Genomic DNA, 15,135 nt, shown 5'->3' with positions numbered 1-15,135 from the left:
AGTCAGTAATTCCATTAAGAAAGTGTTATTAAAACATTCCTGGAACTCTTTCTCTTGTTTAAAAAGGCTTATTTTCTATGGGATGGCCAGCTTTCCTCAACATTACACCAAATATTAAAGAAGAAGGAGCTATGAAGGAAGACTCTGGAATGCAAGATACACCATATAATGAGGTCAGCAATGCTAACTTTTACATCCTGATCCTCTGCATGTTTTCTCGGAAGTAAGTCCCACAGGCCGCATTCACATATCATGCTAAATCATCATTTAGCATGACTTGCATAAATTGGAATAAGCCTGAGTGAGCCTCAGGCTTGCACACTCTCCCTTTCCCTATCTTCCTAGTTAGGAGGAGCAGCTCAGCAGCTTTTTCTGTCAATTTTATCTAAACCTGGCATGCCATTGTCCCTGAACCTAGGATCATGTTTTATCACTATGGTTAGTTTCAAAACAACAAAACAACTTCAAATTATGGGTTATGAAACTGGCTTGCTTAAACTAACCATAGTATGTGCAATCCACAGTCCCCAGTTCAGATGCAATAACGAGCCAAGTTTAAGGGAAACTGAAAGTAAAGGTTTCCAAAGTTGTCCTCCTAGCACAGGGGGAGAGAGGAGGGGAATGCACAAGAGTGAGTCTCAGTGTCTTTCCAGCTCATACATGCTGTGCTAAACCATGGTTTAGTGTGATGTACAACATGGTCACTCTATTAATTGTGACCTACAGACCAGTGAAAGCAAGCATAGGTTTGCAGTCTGAACTACATATTACTTTTTGATATTACTTTCTGTTGCTGTATAAAACAACCAGCACAACCAGCAGTAGGGTAAAAAAAAAAATCAGCTGTTCATCACCACTTAATTACTCATGTTCCACAATTCAAATTTCAGTTTTAGTGGAAGTAAACTAACCTACAAAAATTAGAATTTGGACAGTACACTATGAGGTATAACCTGTCAGCATGGGAACACCCCATTTCTTTCAATGTCTTGACAAGGTCCTAACTGACAACTAAATCCCTGATGAGAGAGGAGGGAAGGGAAGAGGACAGGCTTATCACTGCTGGACCCAAGTGACTGGAAGTCTCTCCTTCAATGACTTATTGTGATGTTTAATATCACAGGGGAAGGCTGGGAAGAGAAATCAGTGCTATTTCCTGGATCGTATACTAAGGAGCTGAAATCCACTAAGCAGCATCTGTGATGGGTAATGTCAGGACTTTGGACAAATTGATGGGGAACCATTGGTTCCTCCCTTCTCTTCCTATGGAAGACAAGGATACATTGAGCAAAAGCTGCATCCTCCAAAATGAAAAGTCTGTTACCCAAATAAAAGCATGCATGCAACACTGAAATAAATTGATATATGTGTTCAGTTTTGTAAGGAGAGCTTTTGGTTCCCCCCAAGGCAAGAGAATAGGAGCTAGCTGTATCAATGAGTTAGACGGCTGATCATGCATGTGGCCTCTGTGGGTCCCCCCAAAAATCTGTTGGATTTTCCCGTCATGTGCTTAAGCTGAAACCACAATAAATAATCCAGCAAATGCACGTGCTGTTTTAGTTGTACTGATCTGCTATTCCGTATGACACAGCATCTTTGCTTAAAGTTAGGGCAGCAGCTTATGTGCTTTTAATATGCTGAAACCACTTGGGTTATGTAGACGTGATAATACACTGCACACAGTGATGCACATGTCCATATCGGTCAGCATATTCTGTCAGCTAAAGACATGCAGTGCTAGATGTGAGCATGTACATTGCAGACCTACCAAACACAAGCAGCCTTGATAAGTAAAATGTAAAGCTGCCCTTAGATGTTTGCTCTAGTTACATGTTTTAGTAATTTCTTAAACCATGCCTCTGCCTTCCACTGTATCAACACAGACTTTACATTCTTTTTCCTTGTGGGATTGCAGAACATCCTTGTGGAACAGCTAGAATTATGTGTTGACTATTTGTGGAAATCTGAAAGATATGAACTCATTGCTGAAGTTAACAAGCCAATAATTGCAGTATTTGAGAAACATAGAGACTTCAAGGTAAGAAAAGCTAGAAACAAGATCTAGCATTCACCCTGGGAACAGTAATAGAGTGACATTTTTTTTTTAAAAAAAGTGTTCTCTTTTTCACATTATTTCTCCTTTAGTGACTTAAGACTTTAGTATATAGCCTGTAGACAGTGACAAGAGCCATCGTGGGGGGAGGGGGTTATGTGGTTTCTAGACTATGCTCTTCCTCATATAGAGGCTTTGTTGTTTCGATGTAGTAGTAAAATTGATCCAGGGTGCAACTGAAGTAGGTTAAGTTGAAAAATGGTTACATCTGGGTTGTTTAATAGAACATGTGAAGTGAGTTTGGCAGTCTGTTTGCAGTTCTGCACAGAGCAAAGATTCATGTGTCAGAAGCTTTCTCTGCAGCTGACACCCATGGGCCCACCAAGTGAGAGGGTGCTGATTCCATGGGCAAGACCCATACAATTCACTCTGCCTATGTAATTGCATCCATGAGCAGCACCATCCCGTCCCACAGCTTTGGGATTGCACTTAAGAGAAGTGGCCTTCAACACATTCAACTGCATGTGAAGGAAGCCTCGAGTACCCTAACATCAGTAGCAGCTGCTGTTCTCCCAGCTTCTGAACACAGGGGATCGCTGGCACTGGCCGAGAAGGAGAAGGAGAGGGGCAAGACACAAGGAGCTCAGCATGGTGCAGCACACCGTGGCAGGAGCATCAGATTAGTGGTGCTACAATGCAGTGCACCACTTCAAGCTCCTGCACATCATCCCTCTCCCTCTCACTCAGTGGCAGCGACCCACCATGTTCACAAGCCAGGAGGGCAGTGGTGCCCCACCTCACCAGCTGCTACTGCCCAATACAAAATATACCACACTATGCCTGTTAATAAGGAAGCACACTTTTTAAAAAATAGCATTTTATTTCAAAGTTTTCAAGACAAACAGTATCACCAAGTTCCCTGCCTCTTCCTTAAGAACATAAGAACATAAGAAGAGCCTGCTGGATCAGGCCAGTGGCCCATCTAGTCCAGCATCCTGTTCTCACAGTGGCCAACCAGGTGCCTGCCCACTTTCCCTTCCCTCCTCCTTTTTAATGGAAATGGACTGCCTTCAAGTCAATTCTGACTTATGGCGACCCTATGTATAGGGTTTTCATGGTAAGCGGTATTCAGAGGTGGTTTTACCATTGCCTTCCTCTGTGGCTGAGAGGCAGTGACTGGCCCAAGGTCACACAGTGAGCTTCATAGCTGTGAGGGAAATTGAACCCTGGTCTCCCAGGCCATAGCCCAACATTCTAACCACTACACCACACTGGTTCTCTTAAATGGACTGCCTTCAAGTCAATTCCGACTTATGGTGACCCTGTATATATAGGGTTTTCATGGAAAGTGGTATTCAGAGGGGTTTACCACTGCCTTCCTCTGAGGCTGAGAGGCAGTGACTGGCCCAAGGTCACCCAGTGAGCTTCATGGCTGTGTGGGGATTTGAACCCTGGTCTCCCAGGTTGTAGTCCAACATTCTAACCACTACACCACACTGGTTCTCTTAAATGGACTGCCTTCAAGTCAACAAAGATGATCAAGGAACTGGAAACAAAGCCCTATGAGGAGAGACTGAAAGAACTGGGCATGTTTAGCCTGGAGAAGAGAAGACTGAGGGGAGATATGATAGCACTCTTTAAGTACATGAAAGGTTGACAGATAGAGGAGGGCTGGGATCTCTTCTCGATCGTCCCAGAGTGCAGGACACAGAATAATGGGCTCAAGTTGCAGGAAGCCAGATTTCGACTGAACATCAGAAAAAACTTCCTAACTGTTAGAGCCATACGACAGTAGGACCAATGACCTAGAGAGGTAGTGGGCTCTCCAACACGGGAGGCATTCAAGAGGCAGCTGGACAGCCATCTGTTGGGAATGCTTTGATTTGGATTCCTGCATTGAGCAGGGGGTTGGACTCGATGGCCTTGTAGGCCTCTTCCAACTCTACTATTTTATGATTCTATGAATTCTGACTTAGGTGACCCTATATATAGAGTTTTCACGGTAAGCGGTATTCAGAGGGGTTTACCATTGCCTTCCTCTGAGGCTGAGAGGCAGTGACTGGCCCAAGGTCACGCAGTGAGCTTCATAGCTGTGTGGGGATTTGAATCCTGGTCTCCCAGACCATAGTCCAACATTCTAACCACTACACCACACTGGCTGTCTTAAATGGACTGCCTTCAAGTCAATTCCGACTTATGGTGACCCTGTATATATAGGGTTTTCATGGTAAGCGGTATTCAGAGGGGTTTACCACTGCCTTCCTCTGAGGCTGAGAGGCAGTGACTGGCCCAAGGTCACCCAGTGAGCTTCATGGCTGTGTGGGGATTTGAACCCTGGTCTCCCAGGTCGTAGTCCAGCACCTTAACCACTACACCACACATATAGTGAACCCAAATTTTAGGCTGGCATTGGTTGAGTATGGTATACATGAGGAATCTCTCGAGAAAGGTCCTGTAAGATATGTAAATAAATCCATGTATAAATTACAATTAAGATAAATGAAACATTTTTTTCAAATGCAGATTTTCCTTTAGTATATACAGAAGCAGGGAGTGGGAAAAGATGGACTTCCCCACTTCCATATGCTGTATGAGAGCAATCCATGTGTTAAATGACCATTTGTTATTCATAATTGGCATATGACTCATGCACTTTCCTTATAATGACAAATGTGGCTGAACAAAAGCCACTTAAATCAGTAGTCAAAAGTGGTTCCAAGTCGAGCCCAAACTAGTTGCATTGAACATCAGGGCTTTCATTCTAAAATATATATTTTTCTTTCATTCTTCTACCTCCAGAGACTGTCTGAGTTGTACTATGACATCCATAGATCTTATCTGAAAGTGGCAGAAGTGGTAAATTCTGAGAAGCGTTTGTTTGGACGATATTACCGGGTAGCGTTTTACGGACAGGTGAGTGACTCCTGGGTGTTTGTGAACTTACAGCTATCAGACACATTTCCAAAAGGTAATTCCAGAGATGCTCTTCTTAACAAAAGTATAATAAGAAAACACCAGCATCAGCATAGAGAATAGTCTAGTTGACTGTTACGAGCCAAATTCTGAAGTCTTTTCTGAAGAGTGGAGTGTTCTCAATACTGAATCAGTGCTAACATATTTAGAGCAAAATATAGGTTTCGCATCTTTTAACATTTTTTAAATTGAGACACCGCATAAGACTTTGTACAAGTAATTGAGTGTTTCCCTACACATCTAGATACAAGCCTATACATGCTTACTTGGGAGTAAATCCCACTCATCTCAGTGGGACAGCTTCCAAATATACACGCATAGGATTGAGCACAATTATCATGGCACCAGTGAAGCACCATGAATGGTGACATGGAGGTAATTGGTTGCTAATGATGTTTAGCCAGCTGAGATCCCATGTCTGTGACATGGATGAGCATAATAACAAGTCATCATTTGTGTCAGAGCTGGTTACTGGAGATAAAAGACATATTTTCTAATAGGAAAACAGAAGTAAAGCAATACAAATATTACATCCTGTGGGGGTTCCTCATGCTCCTCGATGTCTGTGGTGTTGGCCAAAGTTATCCCTACTGCAACTGGAATATAGTTTAATCATTCAGTTTTCTAAGTGGCCTGAAATCCACATCCCTTCATTAGCTGTATTTCTCATAGTCTCTCTGGCTTTGCTTTCTAGCTTGCCTCTGATTCTCTCTGCAGTGTGTTGTAGTGTAGTTGTGCACCACACACTCTTTCTGCATGCTTATTTTAGTGTGGCATGTGCCTCCTCTATACACCACTTGGGCCAGGGGAGCAGGCATGCTCTTTGAAGGATCACTTTCTAGGCAAACAGTTCCCTTTGATCTGTTAAAAAAGTGTGTAAAGAACAGATTGATCTGAATCATTCTGTCTGCTAATTAGGTTTTAATACAGAAATTTGCTCTTTTCTTCTTTTGATCTTATTCAAGGCTGTGGTAAGTTTGTCTATTCTTTTGCATGCTTTTTGTTTAATTCTTCCCACTCATTGTCTTCCCTGTATGAGTTAACTCTAACTTCAAATGCTTAGCATTCAGTGCAAGAAATGAAATAACATTGCTTTCATTCATTTATATGGCGTGCTGCATCAAGCAAAGATAATCCTTTTGCTTGGCTTCCTTGAACTACAATATATATACATACAGTATATACTGTTCCTTTGCTGTTACTTACTTGGGGCTTAATCCTGTTCCTGTTTCCATTGGAAGCAGGTTCAGGCCATGACTTTTTTACATTGAAATATCCACTGCAAATAGTTTTTCTGCTTGTGTGTTTACAGAACTAAGAAGACATTTATAGTTATCTCCATCCCCATTCACAGTAAAACTATTTCAGGGTCTTATGCATGCATGACATTGTTGCCCTTCGTTTGCTCTGCTACTGGGTTTATTGCCTAACTTAGATACCTGTCTGTGCACATTACTTCAAAGAAATGTGCAAGAGCAGGTCCCATACCATACATTTAAAGCACTTGACTTCCCCCAAAGAATCATGGGAACTATATATTGTTAAGAGTGCTGGGAATTGGTAGCTCTTTGAGGGGAAAAAACGGTTCCCAGGGTTCTTTGGGAGAAGTCATGTGCTTCAAATGTATGGCGTGGAGCTGCCCTAAAGAAGCCAGAAACCTGCCAGAATGTAACTGCAGACCAGGGAGAGGGAACTTGTGGCCCTCTAGATGGTGAGAATTATAGTCCATTGATATCTGATTCCCCATCCCTGATGAAGACATGTGTCTCTAGGGCAGGAGTAGGGAATCTTTGGTCTTCCAGATGTTGCTGAGCTACAACTCCCATTAATCCCAGAAAACATGGTCAATGGCCAGGGCTGATAGGAGCTGTAGTTCAACACTATCTAGAGGGCCAAACGTTCCCCACACTTGCTTTAAAGTTATGTAACTACCCCCGAGTAAAACTGATCTACCCGTGGGGAGGTGCCACATGATTTGCATATACATATCGACCCCAGTTGTGATTATGACAAAGAGAAAAGGAAAGGAGTTCCATGTTCCTTGTGGAGCTTGTAAATGGGCAGGAGCCAATGGTCTTCTGTTTTCTTGGCCGACAGAACTGAACTGGTTAGCAAAAGGAGGAGGAGTCAGAGGTGGAAACTAGCATCTTAAAAGAAAGTGAATTGTCTCATTCTTGTCTGCTTTCATAAAAGTAGATTGAGAATGTTGCATCTGAACTAAGAATTGTTGTTTCTCTGATTTCCAGAAATAAACTTAAGGCCAAACTAAACATGACATTAAATCCATCTTTGCATTAAAAGTGCAGGTTTTTAAAAATACAAAAAGCATTAGCTAGGGGCCTGAATTACTGGGATCACAGCAGGCATGAAGGGGGAACAACTCTTTGTCCTCTGCTGCAGTCCTGAGGAAAATCCCTCCTCTAAAACTGCTATTTCCCTTGGAAGGAAATCCCCCACTAGGTCCACATCTAGTTTGGTTCTTAGTATTTTGCAAAAGGATTATCATAAAGTGAGAGAGCCATATGCAGGAGCTTTCTCTTTATATTCTGCAAAAAAGAAATGCTGGGGGGGTTGTCAATGAGTGATAAAATTACTTACCCTTTCCATAAACTTCACAAACCCAGGTCATTCTGCACTTGCATTAGTATCTACATTGAATTGACTGTAAGCCTAGCAACAAAAACTTCAGCCACAGAGAAGCAAACTGAATCAAGACCTGGAAAAAAAAGACTACAGGAAGTAGTGTCTAGTTGACTCGTGTAGGATGTAGACAGCATCATGGAAGGACTGGACTAAAACATGATAGATATCCAGATTTGGGAATAGGCTTCAGGCATTGGCTAGGCATGCAGAATCAGAAGGGGGGGGAAGCAGAAGTGGTCTTGTGCAGAGCCTGGAAAATTGAGATCTATTAAGAAGGCTTTTTTCATATATCTTGACTAGAAATGGGGGAGAAATTTGATTCAGTTAACAATGAAAGCCAAAACTATCAGATTCGCATTTTCTGAAACAATATGAAACCAAAACACAGCCATCTTTTGAAATTCAGACTTACCCAAATTTTGCAATGCAGTTCTCAACCAAACAATGTTTACAAAAATGCATATATTGTAGAATGGGTACATAAAAATGAATATATTCATGAAAATAGCATACAAAATACATTATATTAGGAGAAATAATATAATGCAAAATTGTGTAGTCAAAACTGCATTAAAAATGTGTTTATTGAGAGACAGTCACACTAGAATGCTGAAGAATTTTCATGTTTTTTCATTTTAAAAAACAATTGCGCAATGTGGAGAACTACATTTAAGACTGGAAAAATAACAAACAAAGAACTGAAATTGACAGATCCTTTCATCCCTAATCTTAACGCAGAAGATTCAGATTTTAGCTTTTGCAATAGCAAGACAATATAAACTGCCTGATTTGGGGCTTGCTCTCAGCCGCCATCAGAGCTGTGCTCCATACCTGGCTAGCAAACTGCCTACCCGACTGATCAGCAAGCCAGCAGATTGGAGTGTGACAATTAGAACACTGTGCTACAGCTGAGCTAGGGTTGCTAGGCAGCACAGGCTTATTTAAAGTAGGGATGGGGATGCCTTTTCAGCCTTAGGGCTGTGTTGTCTCCTAGGCCACCTTCCAGAGGCCACGTGCCAGTGAAGAGATGGGCTATAGGCAAAGGTGGGTAGAACAATTAATGTAGATTTTAACCTTTGTACAGTAGGCTGGTTTCTACAAACCCTTGCACACCTCTCTCTATCGTCCTGTCTGGTTGTTACATACTTAGGGCACATTCAGAGTTCAAGGACACATTCTGTCCAGGCAAAAATACTCAGAGGGTGCAAAGCATGGATGGTGAGCAATGTGTCCTGGAGAAAGTGGGTGTGGCTGGGGAGTGGGGAGAGAGGCCAGAGGGCCAAATGGAGAGACTTGTAAGGGCTACATTTGGCCCCTGGGCCTGAGGTTCCCCATCCCTGATTTAAATCATACCTATGTGATGGGGACAAAGGGGGACACAGAGGAGGAGCCTGAACAGGAAGGACAGGGCAAGGGCAGGTCTGGAGGCACCACTAGGAGAAGGTAGTGAGAAAGGAGAACCCCAGGCTCCCGGTGATCAGCATGATAAGGGGGTAGGCAGCGCTAGAGGCAGTTAGCTGGGACCTTCAAACAAAAGTCAGAGGCACCTTGTAGGAAGCACCAGAGGCTTGGTGGGTCTGAGAGAGACAGCGAATCAAGAGTGAACAGAAGAACAAGCATGCCTGGGGCAGAGGGAAATCAGATAACTAAGTGGCTCTTCCAGAGCCAGTTAATAACTCACCTTACCTGATAAAGAGGTGGTGGAGCAAGGAAGCCTATGTAGTCCAAGGGATATCTGGGCAAATAGGCAGAAGAGCCTGTGTGGACAATGATGTGGACAGCCTGCCACAGGCTCCCTTGAACACAAGTCCAAGATACCACCACTTTCCTCAGGGAGAAATCCTCTGTTCACTCCCAGTCTCCCCTGCTAACCTTCCTGGCATCAGAAAAGCCCTCAGAGATGCCTCCTCCCTTAAGGAGGCATCTACGTCTGTTAAACTTACCTGCAGTGGAGCCATAGTGCTGTAACTCAGGGTAAGCCTGAAAAGAAGAGACTGTTATTAACCTGGAGGCTATTCCATGCTCTGATAGAACCACTTAGAAGCCATGTTGGCAAGTAAGCAGTATATAAAAATGAATAAATAAAACCATTTGGAAAGGCAATCAAGAAATAGGGCTGAAGCAGAAATGTGTATGTGAGTTTTTCTGTAATCTCTGGAGGTGTGCTGGTACTGTACCTCTTCCCCAGACCTTTCACAGTTCCCAACCTTGAAATAAAGCATGCTGATAGGAGATGAACTGTCGAGGGTGAATCTGAAGAGCAAAGCCTAGTGCAAAATCCCTCTTTTCACCTAAGATGTAAAGCTGGGAGTGGGGAGGGAGTGGCTTTGGCCCTTGTTTTCCTGGTATCAATTCTGAGAGGAGAAGGACAGTTGCTGTTTTTGCTCATTCTGTAACTTTGACTAGAAAAGGGGACATTGTAAAAATGGCAAAAAGCAAAAGCGGGAGCCTTAAAATGGTGTTCATATGTAGAAGTTTTATTCTACCATGTGGTACGCCTCAATACATTTCAGGATGTTGAATATTTCAGTGTGGCAAGAAAGTCTAAATCCACTCTGCTGTTGTAGCAGTTCACTTAAAGCAGAGATGGGGAGTCTATGGCCCTGCAGATGTTGTTGCACTCCCATTCCCTTTGGCCCTAGGCAGCATGGCTAATGGTCAGGGATTGTGGAAGTTGTAATTCATCAGTATCTGAAGGACTACAGGTTCACTATTCCTGATTAAAGGCATGTTTCAAAATTATTTAAGATTTTGCCATACTCTTTTTCCACTTAGCAACACCACAGGATTCTCAGGGTTATTGTGAATGTGCAAATTCTCCTGCCCTGGCAATCCTATATATTAGGGGCTGCTCATTATGTTTGAGAAGCAGGAAGTTTATACTGAAATGTTGGAAATTTTACACACTCAACTTCACAGTACAGTTTGAAAACTTCAAGAGAGCTAGACCTAAATAGTTTTTAAAAAATTTTCCCAGTAAGCTGCAGACATTTCATAGGTTTAAAATATTTTGTTTAGTAATACACTATAACAAAGCTTCTTTGGGGAGAAATATTAACATTTAACAGTAAAATCTCATTTTAAAAGAGGCAGAACTGCTATTATATGATTTATTTAGTATTCATACATGTATGGACAGCATTTTTATTTATATGAAATCAGTTCTTTACTAGCAAGAATACGTTTGAAGAAACGCCCACTAAGGACTTTAATTCTATGGTTCATGAGCACGCATTTGAAATACAAAATTCCTAAATGAGTATTTCAGGGGCTCACACAGAAATTCTGTGTTAGATTTGACTATTCATAAGCCAGCCTGAACAATAGACAAAAATAATGCTTCACTCAAATTCAGCAAAATAGGTGCAGTTATGTATACCTAAGGCTGTTGTGAAAACCATACAGTTTTCACCGAGCTCCTGACTTCTTAATTGCCACCTCAAGATGTTTGGCTGCCTGCAGAGTTATAGCGCATGAGTCAACATGAAAACAATAGTGAAAAGAAACACATTTTCTCCCTACATCAGGATCTTTCCTGATAAGCTTGAGGATACTGTAAACAAGTGGAGTAGGCACAGGTTATAGGAAGGATTCATTTGTTGCACAGCATTTCATAGGAATATATCTGTAGCCATTTTGAACTGGCTTTGATGTTGTTTTTAGGACAGAACTATATATAATGAGAAACATAGGGAGGTTGTAAAAAACGGCAACCCTCTGTCAAGTTCTCACCCTCCATTTCTATAACACATAGAAATGTGACACAGTCCATTTCACACTCCACGTCCTGACATTGTGCATTTTAAGATCGTAAGAGCCCTGCTGCATCAGACCAAAGGCCCAGCTTGGGCAGCATTCTGTGCCTACAGTGGCTAACCAGATGCCTATTGGAAGCCCACAAGAAGTACAGGAGTACAGCAGCACTCTCCCCACTTGTCTTTCCCAGCAACTGGTATATGAGGCATACTGCCTCTGAAAATGGGGGTAATCTACACCCATCAGGGCCAGTGGCCGTTCATGGCCATATCCTTCATGAATTGATCTCGTCTTTTAAGTCTATCCAAGCTGGTAGCTATCGCTGCATCTTGTCATGGAAAATTTCATAATTTAACTATGTGCTATGTGAAGAAGTACTTCCTTTTTTATCTGTCCTGAATTTTTCAACATTCAGCTTCATTGGTTTGGATTTTATTCACATTGGCTTAGATCCAGACTTGCTCTTCCAGAAACAGGGTTCTTCCTCCTGTTTGTCTAAGGGTCTTAGATCCAGGGAAGGCCAGTAGCAGCCAGTGGGGCAGTGCGCGTGGGACTCCATTGCTCTTCTGGCTTCCCAATACTAGGTCACTGCTGCTGACTGAGAGGGAGAGGGCTCAGTGTGGGGCAGTTGGCACAGTGTGGTACATGGTGGCAGACACACTCTGATGCTCCTGCTGCCACAACCCACCCTAAGTTCCCCATGCCTCCTTCTCTCTCAGTCAGGAGCACCAACCGGTAATGTTGGGAAGCTAGAAGAGAAACGGAGCTCCACCCATGCCACCCCACCAGCTGCTACTGAAGGAGGCTCTTGCTGGTGGAAAGGGAGGAGAGGCCATTTTTTCTGATTCCCTGTGAAGCCCCCCACCCATGCCACCTCCCAGTCTGTGCCAGAAGGTTCACCCCAACCCTTTAGGGCATCTTCAGCAGGAAGGGTTAACCGGTGAAAATTGCCTCAATTTTCCATCATGAGATGCTCATGAGATCTCTGGATCCAAGCCAGGGTGTTTTATTTATTTATTTTTAAGCTATGATTTTTTTTCTTGAAAACAAACCATGGCAGCAAATATTAAAAACAAAACAAAACCCTGTCGGGAGATGCCAAGTATTGAACCTAGGGACTTCTGCATGAAAGGGTATAAGCTATAGCCTTTCAAATAATGTAAACCATTCACTCCATGTCCTAACATTGTTCTGAGAATAATGTAAGTAGCAAATAATGTAAACTGCTTTGAAATCACTTTGTGACAAAAAGCAGTATAAAACCTTTTCAATCTATCGATAAATGAATAAATAACATATTGATTGATGAAATGAAGGGAAAAGCTGCTTACAGCAGCAGAGGAAACAGCTATCACCCGCCAAAAAAAAAAGCTATGCTAAAAAGCCACATTGCTTCACATGCTTCACATAGACATCTAGTGGGCCACTGTGAGACCAGCACACTGAACTAGATGGGCATTTAGCTGATCCAGCAGTGCTTTTCTTATGCTCTTATACTTATCAGGTCATAAAAGACTATTAATGGTGAGGCCAGGTGGGCTTTCCTTGGCAAGGCATTCTGGATTATTTGCATCAGTGAAAAGGTCCTGTTCCTCATGCCCACCTGCAGAACTTCAGTCAACAGGGGACTGCAGTGCTTGTGGGGTGGAGAGTATGGGGAAATGTACAGGAGAATGTGAGTCCCAAGCCAAGACTTTAAAAGTAAGAACCAGCACCATCAATTAAGCCCAGAACCAAATGTGTAACTTTGATCCAGCCCAGACAGGAACTTGAGAGTAGCATTTTCAAACATGTGGAAGCTGTGGACTACATTGGCTCTCAATCCAAACATTTTTAAGAGGCAATGAACATTGAATCATTGGCTTGTCTTTTTACAACACCATCTGCCATCATCATCATCATTATGAATGAATTCCTTCCTGAATTGGTCAAGAAGAATTAGATGCCCTCTTTTTCTTTTGTTAGTTGTTTCTACTGTTGTGCAAGGAATCTCTAGTTGGAGCTCCAATGCAACATTTCCAATGAAAAAGCTTTGGCAACTGAACATGAAAATCTAGTTTTGAAAACTTTTTTTCAATTTCATTGCCATTTCCAAAATCCAAAACGTTGTATTGTGGTGGTGGAGATACTAGAATTTTTATTTTATGAGGATATGTTTCCTATGGCAAAGAGCAGATTTTGATATTCTTCTTGGATATCTTTAATAGCATGCTTACAAACAGCTAGACTGACTGCACAATATATGCAGTCTTCACAAAATGATATGGAGCCATATAACTCTTTTATATTTATGTGCCATCAATGACTTTTCAGCTACCTATGATTACCTAAGGTATTACTGGGTACTGTATATAAATAGCTGCATGTTTTATGGACAAGATAAGAGTCTCTGTCATTTTTGAAATGTGAGAGTCTTATCTAAATTGCAGCCATCCATATCCCAAGACACCAGTGTTCTCTCATGCAGATTTCTAGGTTTCTAGGAGCTATTCCTCCATGGCACAGAGAGGTAAGCGGTGGTAACACAGCCGAAGCTCTGCTCATGGCCGGAGTTCGATTCCAATGGAAGGAGGAAGTCGAATCTCCGGTAAAAGGGGTCGAGGTCCACTCAGCCTTCCATCCATCCATGGTCAGTAAAATGAGTACCCGGCATATGCTGGGGGGTAAAGAAAGGCCGGGGAAGGAACTGGCAATCCCACCCCATACAAATGGTCTGCCTAGTAAACGTCACAAGACGTCACCCTAAGAGTCGGAAACTACTCGCATTACAAGTGCGGGAACACCTTTACCTTTTTTAGGAGCTATTGCTCATACAGAATTCCAGGCATACACCAGACCCCCACAAAATGTTGGCTCATAGCCAATGGCTCCAAAAGATTCTGACTACCTTTGAACCAATGGGATACCATTAATTTGGGAAGGAGCCATGGTTTTAGAAAGAATTCATGTGCATTATTAAGGATACAGTAGACTAACAGCCCACGCCTATGTATGCTTACACAAGTAAACCCCACAAGTAAACCCCACTGTGTCCAATGAGTCTTTCTGCCTAGCAAGGATAAATTCTGTTTAGTTGAACTGAATTGGCTATTAACCCATAACTTGCTTCTAGAATATTGTATGCTACCTTAATTGCAAACTCTTGTTTTGGCTGCGATTGATGGAATTTGTGTTAACAAAGCTACTACAGATCACTTCACATCTCCTGTGCCAATTATTGGATTGCACCACACGGTGGCACTCTCTCCACAAAATGTGGATGATGCACAAAGTATACTGACTAATACTTTGCTCTCCAAAGATATTTTCTGTCACATTTCATATTAGAGTTTTGTCACGCTGGTGAAAGCTTAGATTCATCCTGTGCTAATATAGAGTTTGGTTTTAATGCATTCCATTCCTTCATTATGCAGCATTCAAATAAGCTGGTTTTTGTTTGGTTTTTTTGCACCTAAGTGATTAGGTATGTTACACCTTCCATCCACAGTAAATTGTTTGAAGTGTCACCTTGCTTCATTTTACTTAGTTTACTCTAATTATGGTTTGTGTTTTAATTAGGGCTTTTTTGAAGAAGAGGAAGGTAAGGAATATATCTACAAAGAGCCCAAATTAACAGGCCTGTCTGAGATTTCTCAGAGGTTGTTGAAGCTTTATGCAGATAAGTTTGGAGCTGACAATGTGAAGATAATTCAAGACTCAAACAAGGTATG

At 42.2% G+C, this 15,135-nt stretch overlaps 1 protein-coding gene across 12 annotated transcripts in view; it reads left to right on the top strand.

Annotated features, from left to right (window-relative positions):
- DOCK10 (dedicator of cytokinesis 10) overlaps nt 1-15,135 on the top strand; it is a 280,049-nt gene that overhangs the window by 253,070 nt on the left and 11,844 nt on the right. For all 12 annotated transcript variants that reach the window (XM_061636814.1, XM_061636810.1, XM_061636815.1 and 9 more), the window contains 4 exons: nt 67-173; nt 1,916-2,038; nt 4,853-4,966; nt 14,984-15,130. In XM_061636814.1, coding sequence (XP_061492798.1) covers nt 67-173; nt 1,916-2,038; nt 4,853-4,966; nt 14,984-15,130 — 491 coding nt within the window. The remainder of the gene's footprint in view (nt 1-66; nt 174-1,915; nt 2,039-4,852; nt 4,967-14,983; nt 15,131-15,135) is intronic.

Source organism: Rhineura floridana, chromosome 7, assembly GCF_030035675.1.
Source record: "Rhineura floridana isolate rRhiFlo1 chromosome 7, rRhiFlo1.hap2, whole genome shotgun sequence".
Lineage (NCBI taxonomy): Eukaryota > Metazoa > Chordata > Lepidosauria > Squamata > Rhineuridae > Rhineura > Rhineura floridana.
Note: the sequence above shows the minus strand (reverse complement) of the source record. Positions and strands in the feature narration are given on the sequence as shown.